The sequence below is a fragment of the Lactuca sativa genome, chromosome 2, assembly GCF_002870075.4.
Source record: "Lactuca sativa cultivar Salinas chromosome 2, Lsat_Salinas_v11, whole genome shotgun sequence".
In the NCBI taxonomy this organism is placed as follows: Eukaryota; Viridiplantae; Streptophyta; class Magnoliopsida; order Asterales; family Asteraceae; genus Lactuca; species Lactuca sativa.
The window spans coordinates 54,428,987-54,439,998 of record NC_056624.2 but is presented as its reverse complement, the minus strand read 5'-3'; the positions used below and the strand labels follow the sequence as shown (position 1 = coordinate 54,439,998).

The 11,012-nt window shown below is 47.7% G+C and overlaps 1 protein-coding gene across 1 annotated transcript; it reads right to left on the bottom strand.

Moving 5' to 3' along the window:
- Window positions 1-9,550: 9,550 nt before the first annotated feature.
- Window positions 9,551-10,048, bottom strand: LOC111907179 (uncharacterized). Its single transcript, XM_023902979.1, has one exon. It carries the CDS (start codon window positions 10,046-10,048, stop codon window positions 9,551-9,553), a length of 498 nt encoding a protein of 165 aa, XP_023758747.1.
- Between the last annotated feature and the right edge of the window lie 964 nt (window positions 10,049-11,012).

The window sequence follows — 11,012 nt, the reverse complement described above, 5'->3', positions numbered from 1 at the left end:
GTGACTCAGTGAGTTGGAAGATGAACTCATCCATGAAGGAACTCGGTGAGTCAATCCCCCGACTCGGCGAGTTCAAGGCAACCTCCTTAGATCAAGATCAGACTCGGCGAGTTGTTCATACAACTCGGCGAGTCGCAGCATAAGTGTTCATCGGATGAAGATGAACTCGGCGAGTTGTTCATACAACTCGGCGAGTAGGATGAAGGACTTGAATATCAGTTTGGAAGGAGAACTCATCGAGTCAACGCCTAACTCGACGAGTAGAGACGGGATCCAGGTCAGTCGATTGGACCGGGACTCGGCGAGTTGGCGAGCCAACTCGGCGAGTCGGGTCAACTGAAAGTTGACTCTGAATTTGACTTAGGGCATGATCAGGGGTAAAATGGTCATTTTACCCAAAGGACAGTTAGCAGTGTTTGATTGAGTATGTTGTGGGAATTACAGCCGGAGGATTTCCGGAGCAGCAACAACAGCAGTAGACAGTCAGTTCCCGATCAGATCAGTAGCTACTTCGAGGTGAGTTACCTTCCAGGTAGCGGTGGGTCTACGACCACAATGTTGGCCCACCCGTAGGAGTTGTATGTAGATGATTGTCTCTGTGATATTCATCTAGGGATTACTACTACCTGTGTTATGTTTATGTGCTAGTATGATATGATGCTATGTGCTAGTGACAGTAGGGGGAGATAGTCCCCGAGATATCCGGTCGGTAGGGCCGAAGGGGTAGTCATACTCAGCCATGTTAGATAGATTCTGATATTGTGAAGTAGAGGGGAGAAATAGTTCCCCAGTATCCGGTCGAGAGGACCGAAGGGGAGGCCAGCACCCAGATATGCTAGGCAGTATCCGGTCGAGAGGACCGAAGGGGAGGCCAGCACCCAGATATGCTAGGCAGTATCCGGTCGAGAGGACCGCAGGGGAGGCCAGCACCCAGATATGCTAGGTAGTATCCGATCGAGAGGACCGAAGGGGAGGCCAGCACCCAGATATGTTAGGCAGTATCCGGTCGAGAGGACCGAAGGGGAGGCCAGCACCCAGGTATGCTAGGCAACATCCGGTCGAGAGGACCAAAGGGATAGGTCGGGCACCCAGATATGCCTGACAATATATGTATGTTATGTGATTATATGGTATGTGGTACAGTGGGGGAACTCACTAAGCTTCGTGCTTATGGTTTTCAGTTTTGGTTTTCAGGTACCTCTTCTTCGAAGGGGATGGAGCCGGCGCGGTAGCGACATATCACACACTCTCTTGTTTCCGCAGTTATGAGTTTATTCTGGGATTGATACTTTGATATTTTGGTTGTTCAAATGTTGTGAATTTCAATTTGGTTTTCAATGTGAAATGGTTTAATTAAACAATGTTTTAAATATTAATGTTTTCTGAGTAATCTTTTAAAAACGAAATTTTTGGACGTGAAAATTTGGGTCGTTACAAGTTGGTATCAGAGCCCTGGTTTGAGGGATTCGGACTCAACTTCGGGGGTGTCTGAACTCAAATCGAGGGAGTAAAAGATTTTTTTCAAAAACAAATGTTTTCTAATAATTAAGAAAAGGGTTTGAGAAAGAACGAAGTGTGTGATGTGCGCAACCGGCCGAGCTCAAGTAAGTATTCCCCAAAGTACCCATACAAGCTTATGTTGTGTTTATCAGTTTCAGTAGAACAACATGTAGAATAGGACTAAGGATCTAGTAGTGATGCCTTATGTGCCTGCTTTATGTGCTTCAGTGTATGAAAATTGCATGCTAGAATTGAGTAGACAGCAGTAGGATAGCCTGTTAGGTTATGCCTGATAGTATGAGTTTAGCTCTGTATGCTAGATCAGTTTCTCTCTATGAGAGCGGATTTGCTTGAGACTGTTCCCTTAGTTCGAATGCTGCTTGCTTTGTGCTTTGTGGGAATCCGAGTGGTGGGAGTTAGCCATTAGATGAATACGTCACATCACATGTGATCAAGGTTGAATAATCTTAGAGTGCTGGATTTGGCCCTATTGTGCAGCTCTCGTTTGAGTCTAACCGTTGTAGGGACGAGTCTGTTACTCGAAGGATTATCCGAGCCTCACCCCATGTGATGGTATTCAGGTAATGGTTAATTGGCACTACTAGGAGGCCTTCAGCAGCTGAGGACCTGGTAGGGTGGAGCCTGAGATTTCCTAGGGCAAGCCTAGGATGAGTATAGCGGTAATCAGCAGTAGTGGAAGGAATCTGGTGGAGTCGAGGCAGTGCTTGAAGAAGGTACGGATATATGTGGAAGGTAGTATGGGCCCGTACTACTGAAAGCAGATGATCTGTACCTGAACCAAGGAAGGCCAAGATAAGACTAGGGAACTTGTAAGTAGTTGTGATCCCTCAAGAAGTATCATTATCGCTAATGATTGTTATTATGTATTGCAGAATGGTGGTACTACGATCGAGGCCGATAGATGGCGGTTCAGGAGAGGGGTCAGGTTCGGGATCAGGTTCCGAGCCAGTGGATGAGGGACTACGCGAGTTCATCGCGTCAGAGATCACCAGGGGTATCCTTGAGTCGACCCCTATTATCTTCGGGTCGATCAAGGAGGGGATCATCGAGTTGATGGAAGATCGCCTTCGGGCATTCAGGAGCGACATGGCATCTGGCAAGTCGGGATCTCGCACACTATCCTTTAAGGACTTCAGGGGCAGTGGTGCGCCGGATTTCCACGGGGTGAAAGACCCCATTGCTGCTAGGCGATGGATTGCGGACATCGAGTCTGCACAGTTGACTAGCTTCTGCCCCAAGGGGTCGAAGGTGAGGTATGCAGCAGGGTGTTTACGAGACCGAGCTCGAGACTGGTGGGAGTCAGTGGGTGACTCGTTGGGAGCCTCAACGATCGAGGCTATGACTTGGTCAGACTTTATGACTAGGTTCAGGGCAGATTTTGCACCGGCTGTCGAGCTTCAGCAGCTGGACAGGGAGTTTTTGGACATGAGACAGGCGACGGAGACTGTGGCAGAGATCACCGTCAAGTTTCGGGAGAGGGCACTGTTGGTGCCCCAATATGCGGGCGATAAGGACATGAGGAGGACCCGCTACCATGACATGCTCCGAGCTGATCTTCGGGAGCACGTTAGTTTTTTAGCTTGCCCCACCTTGGACTCTATGATTGCCAGGGCGAGGGAGAGGGAGATAGATTTGGAGCACATCCGGAAATGGAAGGCAGAGGAGGGACAGTCAGGAGGGGCTTTGGGGAAGAAGCCCAAGGGATCAGATTTGGGGCCAAAGGGCCAACAGGGACGGGTCCGCTGTAGGAAATGCGACAAGTCGCACGAGGGGGCGTGTAGGTTGGGAGCTATAAGTGCGGCATGTCTGGGCACTATAGCAGGGATTGCACTGCTCCGGCAGCAGTTGTTCAGACGTCTGAGTTGTTGTGTTTCCACTGCAACCAGAGGGGCCACAAGAAATCCAATTGCCCCCAATTGACAGTTTCAGCGCCGGTGAAGGCGCCAGCTCCAGCGACCCTTCGGATCACAGATGGCCGGCAGGGCAAGGCAGAGGCTCCAGTGGTGAGGAGCCGGGTATTTCACTTGACCGCCGAGGAGGCACGCGCAACACCCGATGTGGTGACGGGTATGATTCTTTCTATCTCATTTATTTATATGATGTTATGATATTGATATGTGCTCGGTGTATGTATATATGTGTTAGGATCGTTCCATGTGAACGGTATCCCAGTTCAGGTGTTGTTCGACTCGGGTGCTACCCGATCATTTGTTTCCCTTGCGCTTAGCAAGAAGTTTCCCGAGTCTTCAGGCATTTTGGATTGCCCTTTGGAGGTGGAGATTGCCGACGATCGATCGGTGCGGGCGTCATCAGTATTCATAGATTTTGTTCTGAGGTTATTCGAGGAGCGCTATTTGGTGGATCTGGTTACCATTTTGTTGCGTAGGAACAAGGTGATTATAGGCATGGATTGGTTAAGCCCTAATGGGGCAGTGATAGATTGCGCACAACAACTAGTGCGAGTCAGGACCCCAGGTGGGGGAGAGTTAGTGATTCATAGCCAAAGGCCGCAGTGTGGACCTGCAGTATGTTCAACATCGAGGGCTAGATGCTACCTTCAGTAGGGATGCGCAGGATATGTCACGTACGTGATGGATACCCAGGAGGCGGGTAAGGCGATAGTGAGCGAGGTTCCGATGGTGCGAGATTTCGCAGATGTCTTCCCAGAGGAGCGTCCTGGGATACCTCCGGAGCGACAGGTGGAGTTATGGATTGACCTCGTTCCTGGTGCGGCTCCGATAGCCAAAACACCGTATCAGTTGGATCCTCCTGAGATGCAGGAGTTGTCTACGCAGCTGCAGGAGCTGCTAGACAAGGGATTCATTAGACCGAGCAGTTCACCCTAGGGAGCCCCGATTATGTTCGTGAAAAAGAAGGACAGGTTGCATCGGATGTGTATAGATTACCGGGAGCTGAAAAAGGTAACGGTGAAGAACTGTTACCCACTCCCGAGGATTGATGATCTCTTTGACCAGCTTCAGGGAGCGTCTTGGTTTTCCAAGATCGATTTACGTTCGGGTTATCACCAGATGAGGGTCAGAGAGGAGGATGTGCAGAAGACCGCGTTTTGGACACGCTATGGCCATTATGAGTTCGTGGTGATGCCGTTTGGGCTCACCAATGCTCCTGCCGCGTTTATGGACCTCATGAACCGCCTGTGCAGACCGATGCTGGATCGGTCTGTGATAGTTTTCATTGACGACATCTTGGTTTATTCTAAGACATAGGAGGAGCATAAGGAGCATCTGAGAGAGGTACTAGAGACCCTGAGGAGGGAGAGCTTGTATCCCAAGTTCTCTAAGTGTGAGTTTTGGTTGCGCGAGGTGCAATTTCTCGGACACCTTGTCAAGCAGAACGGGATTCTGGTCGATCCGGACAAGGTCGAGGCCATGATGAGGTGGGAGGTTCCGAAGTCTCCATCTGAGATTCGGAGTTTCCTAGGATTGGCAGGCTACTATCGGAGATTCATTCAGGATTTCTCCAAGATAGTCGTACCCCTGACGCGACTGACGAAGAAAGCTGTGGTCTTTCGGTGGGGACCCGAGCAACATGCTGCGTTTGAGACACTGAGACAGAGATTGTGCGAGGCGCCAATCTTAGCCCTGCCAGAGGGCATAGAGGATCTTGTGGTTTACTGTGACGCATCCATTTCAGGGTTGGGCGCAGTACTGACGCAGAGGGGGCATGTCATTGCCTACGCTTCGAGGCAGCTCAAGCCTTACGAGGCGAACTACCCGACACATGATTTGGAGTTGGGGGCGGTGGTTTTTGCCCTCAAGATTTGGCGGCATTACCTCTACGGGGTTCGATGTACCATCTACACGGACCACAAGAGTTTGAGGTACCTCATGGATTAGCCGAATCTGAACATGAGGCAGCGTTGGTGGTTGGACGTGGTGAAGTATTATGATTGTGAGATCCTTTACCACCCAGGGAAGGCCAATGTGGTGGCCGATGCGCTTAGCCGCAAGGCGGCGCCGATCAGGGATATTTGGATGAGGATGACTGTGGTGACTCCCCTGTTGGAGCAGATCCGGGAGGCTCAACAGGAGGCTATGAAGGAGGAGCATCGGAAGAATGAGCGAATAGTGGGTCAAGTCACCTGTTTTGATTATGATAGCCAAGGACTATTGACACTACACCGTAGGGTGTGGGTGCCATATCACGGAGGCGTGCGCCAGATCTTGATGGAGGAGGCGCATAAATCCCGATTCTCTATTCATCTAGGGGCAACGAAGATGTATAGGGATCTTCGTCTAGATTATTGGTGGCCCTACATGAAGCGAGATGTGGCTTGGTACGTCGAGCGGTGCTTGAACTGCAGGAAGGTCAAGGCCGAACATCAGAGACCGCATGGCAAGATGCAGCCGTTGGACATCCCGTTGTGGAAATGGGAAGATATCACAATGGATTTTATCACGAAGCTTCACAGGACCGCGCGTGAAGTAGATTCGATTTGGGTCATCGTGGATCGATTAACCAAGAGTTCTCATTTTATTCCGATTCAGGAGAGCATATCGGCCGAGAAATTGGCCGACATCTATATTAGGGAGATTGTGGCGCAACACGGGGTGCCAGTATCGGTTATCTCAGACAAGGATGTGCATTTTACTTCCAGATTTTGGAAGAGGTTTCATGACGAGTTGGGCACTCGTTTGCATTTTAGCACCGCCTTCCACCCGCAGACAGATGGTCAGAGCGAGCGGACCATCCAGACTCTGGAGTATATGTTGTGGGCGTGCGTGCTAGATTTCGGTGGTAGCTGGGATACTTATATTCCCTTGGCTGAGTTCTCATTCAACAACAACTACCACGCGAGTATCGACCGCCCTCCATTCGAGATGTTGTACGGACGGAGGTGCAGGACCCCGATATGCTGGGGAGAGGTTGGTCAGAGGGTCATGGGGAGCACCGAAGTGGTGCTCAAGACGACCGAGAGGATCCAGCAGGTTCAGAGCAGGCTTCAGACTGCTCAGAGCCGACAGAAAAGTTACGCCGACAAGCGTCGATCCGACTTGGAATTCCAAGTCAGGGATATGGTTCTCCTGAAGGTGTCACCTTGGAAAGGCGTCATTCGATTCAGGAAGCGGGGCAAGTTGGGCCCGAGATTCATCGGACCATTCAGGGTTGTAGCCCGGGTAGGCAAGGTGGCGTATAGGCTGGATCTGCCAGTCGAGCTCAGCCAGATCCACAACACTTTCCATGTTTCTCAGCTGCGGAAGTGCCTAGTGGACGATTAGGCAGTAGTGCCGATAGAGGATATACAGGTTGATGACAGCCTGAATTACATTGAGCGGCCAGTCGCAATCCTCGACAGGAAATCGAAGGATTTGAGGTACAAACAAGTGGAACTTGTGAAGGTGCAATGGCAGCACCGGAAGGGATCGGAGTGGACTTGGGAGCCGGTGGAAGAGATGATGGAGCATTACCCCGAGCTGTTTCAGGATCGAGCAGCAGACTTCGAGGACGAAGTCTAAAATAACTGGGGGAGATTTGTAGCACCTGGTTCCTGGTATGTAAGATTTATCTGAGTATTTTGTATTTTGGCCTTGGACTCGGCGAGTTGGAGGCCCGACTCGCCGAGTAGAGACGAGACTTGGGACGCGGTTAACTTGGCGACTCGGCGAGTCCATATTATGGACTCGGCGAGTCCGCGCTGTCTGATGAAACCCTAATTTCCAAGGGTTTGCACCCTATTTAAACAACCATTTGCACCCCAACTCCGCCCCCTTCACCCTAAGAAGCTCTCCATACGTTCTAGCCCTTGTTCTTGTGAGTTTGAAGCCTTTGGTGTGTTCTTTTGAAGCTTTGGAGTGAGAAGGAGAGGATATCAAGAAGAAGAAGAGGAGATCAAGCACCTTTGAGCAATCTCAGAGTGTTCACTAAGGTATGGCTCGTTTCCCCCATGTTTTCATGCTTATGGCTCCATTAAAGCCCTTTTTGATCCTTTCCAAGCTTATGTATGCTTGTGGACTCGTAATAAGCTGGGTAACTTCTACATCTAGGTGAGATCGAGCTCCAGGAGCTTGGATCTACTGCCTTTATGGACCCATGCTGCATGTACACCCTAGATCTACCCTTTTTGGTGCATTTGAGCCTTAAATCCCTCATTAGTGAGTATCTACACGTAAAGTTGGAAACTTTACGTGTTATTCATGCTCTAGGAACCCAGATCTGTGGATAGCATAAGCTGGATTCAAGCAAAATCGACCATATAGAGACTGCATGGTAGCAACTCGGCGAGTCTGATCGCGAGTCTCCGAGTTTGTCCCCTTTTCGTTGTGTCGAGTAGAGTAGTGAGTCACGGGGTGTGACTCAGTGAGTTGGAAGCTGAACTCATCCATGAAGGAACTCGGCGAGTCAATGCCCCGACTCGGCGAGTTCAAGGCAACCTCCTTAGATCAAGATTAGACTCGGCGAGTTGTTCATACAACTCAGCGAGTCGCAGCATAAGTGTTCATCGGATGAAGATGAACTCAGCGAGTTGTTCATACAACTCGGCGAGTAGGATGAAGGACTTGAACATCAGTTTGGAAGGAGAACTCGTCGAGTCAACGCCTAACTCGACGAGTAGAGATGGGATCCAGGTCAGTCGATTGGACCGGGACTCGGCGAGTTGGCGAACCAACTCGGCGAGTCAGGTCAACTGAAAGTTGACTCTGAATTTGACTTAGGGCATGATCAGGGGTAAAATGGTCATTTTACGCAAAGGACAGTTAGCAGTGTTTGATTGAGTATGTTGTGGGAATTACAGCCGGAGGATTTCCGGAGCAGCAGCAGCAGTAGACAGTCAGTTCCCGATCAGATCAGCAGCTACTTCGAGGTGAGTTACCTTCCAGTAGCGGTGGGTCTACGGCCACAGTGCCGGCCCACCAGTAGGAGTTGTATGTAGATGATTGTCTCTGTGATATTCATCTAGGGATTACTACTACCTGTGTTATGTTTATGTGCTAGTATGATATGATGCTATGTGCTAGTGACAGTAGGGGGAGATAGTCCCCGAGATATCCGGTCGATAGGGCCGAAGGGGTAGTCATACTCAGCCATGTTAGATAGATTCTGATATTGTGATACATGTTATGTGGTAGTAGTAGAGGGGAGAAATAGTTCCCCAGTATCAGGTCGAGAGGACCGAAGGGGAGGCCAGCACCCAGATATGCTAGGCAGTATCCGGTCGAGAGGACCGAAGGGGAGGCCAGCACCCAGATATGCTAGGCAGTATCCGGTCGAGAGAACCGAAGGGGAGGCCAGCACCCAGATATGTTAGGCAGTATCCGGTTGAGAGGACCGAAGGGGAGGCCAGCACCCAGGTATGCTAGGCAACGTCCGGTCGAGAGGACCGAAGGGGTAGGTCGGGCACCCAGATATGTCTGACAATATATGTATGTTATGTGATTATATGGTATGTGGTACAATGGGGGAACTCACTAAGCTTCGTGCTTACGATTTTTAGTTTTGGTTTTCAGGTACCTCTTCATCGAAGGGGAAGGAGGCGGCGCGGTAGCGGCATATCACACACTCTCTTGTTTCCGCAGTTATGAGTTTATACTGGGATTGATACTCTGATATTTTCGTTGTTCAAATGTTGTGGATTTCAATTTGGTTTTCGATGTGAAATGGTTTAATTAAAAAATGTTTTAAATATTAATGTTTTCTGAGTAATGTTTTAAAAATGAAATTTTTGGACGTGAAAATTTGGGTCGTTACAGCGATTTTGCAAAAATGTCGTGATTTCTCAAGTGGACTCGCCGAGTAAGGGTATCTATTCGTCGAGTTTTTGAATCTGGTTATAAATTTTGAAAATTTTTTGTGTTCTTTAAATTTATGCCACCATACCCCACACTTGAGCTTTGCTTTCTTTCAAGCAATCATTTTAAACAAAGAAGAAGATTGAGATAGACAAATCCTAAAAAAAATAAAACGAAAAATAAAACGGAAAAGAAAGGTAAAAAGAAAGCAAACTCTAGTATCGGGTTGCCTCACGTAAGCGCTTCTTTTTGAGGAGTCGTTAGCCGGACTCGTAACCGCTCTACGTTTCAGCGGAGACCTTCAAATCTTGCCCTTCTTCAAGTCCTTCATCTTTTAGCGTTCCTTCTTCATATCTCTCCACCCGATGACCATTGACTTTGAAGCTTGACCGGTCTTTACTACATAGCTTAATCACCCCATATGAAAATACACGCTTGATTGTAAAAGGTTTAGTCCAACGAGTGCGTAATTTTCCCGGAAAGAGCTTTAACCTTGAATTGTACAAGAGAACTTTTTGTCCTTTCTCAAACTCTTTATTACCCTTCAACCTTGTATTATGCCAGCTCTTGGTCTTGTCTTTATAAATCAATGATTTAGTATAAGACTCATATCTCAGTTTTTCCAAAGCATTCATTTGGAAGAGTCGATTTGCACGCAACTCATTTCGCTCGAAATTGCATGTTTTCAAAGCCCAATAGGCTTTGTGTTCAAGCTCCACGGGTAAATGACAATTTTTACCGTACACTAGCCTATTGGGTGTGGTTCCAATGGGTGTCATGAATGCGGTCCTAAATGACCAAAGTGCACCATCCAATTTTTCCACCCAATCTTTTCTATTATTTCCTACTGATTTCTCCAATATCTTTTTTAGTACCCTATTTGTAATTTCGGTTTGCCCATTTGTTTGTGGATGGTAAGGTGTTGAAAATCTATGGTGTCCCCATATTTTTGCAACACTTTTTCTAGTTGATCATTAGAAAAATGGGTACCCCTATCACTTATTAACGCCTTCAGCACTCCAAATCTAAAAAACAATTTTTTCTAGAATTTTACCACAACCCTTGCATCATTGGTTGGTAATGATTGTGCTTCCGCCCACTTCGACACACAATCCACCGCCACTAGTATGTTTGTGTTTCCCTTGGATGAAGGAAATGGTCCCATGAAATCCACACCCCATACGTTAAATATTTCATAAAGTTGAATATATCTTTGGGGCATTTCATTTTGTTGAATCAAAAAGTGACCCTCTTGAACTTCAGCGACCGCAACCTTCAAGCAACCGCAGTCAAGCAATCTCATCAACAATAGCCACCCGAAGTATTCAGCACCTCAGTCGTTATATTTACTTAGTTTATTTTGTCTTTTCTGTAAAACACTCTAATGTCCAGTATGCCTTTCCTGGCTACTTTTAGAGTTGTAAACTTGTCTCTATAAATAGAGTTCATTTCTCATGTAATCTGTACCGGTGTGAATCTCTCATCAAATTCTAATACACATTAGTTCTTATTCTATCTTACTTGTCAAACCTTCTTACTCTCATAATCAATTACCATCTCTTTTCAAGAGCAAGTCACTTGTGACTTAATCACTAAGCTAGATCTCATTTACTAACTTGGTTTGAATGCATTCCTTGTTATGAATCGGCTTATGTGTAAACTTGATATATCAATTGTTGTCATTTACATTTCTTTACTTTTCTGCATCTAACTCACTAACTTCTAACTATTAATATTATTGTT

What these genes read in the sequence shown, in the direction of transcription:
- LOC111907179 (XM_023902979.1), bottom strand. Translation starts at nt 10,048, where the DNA reads ATGACACCCATTGGAACCACACCCAATAGGCTAGTGTACGGTAAAAAT.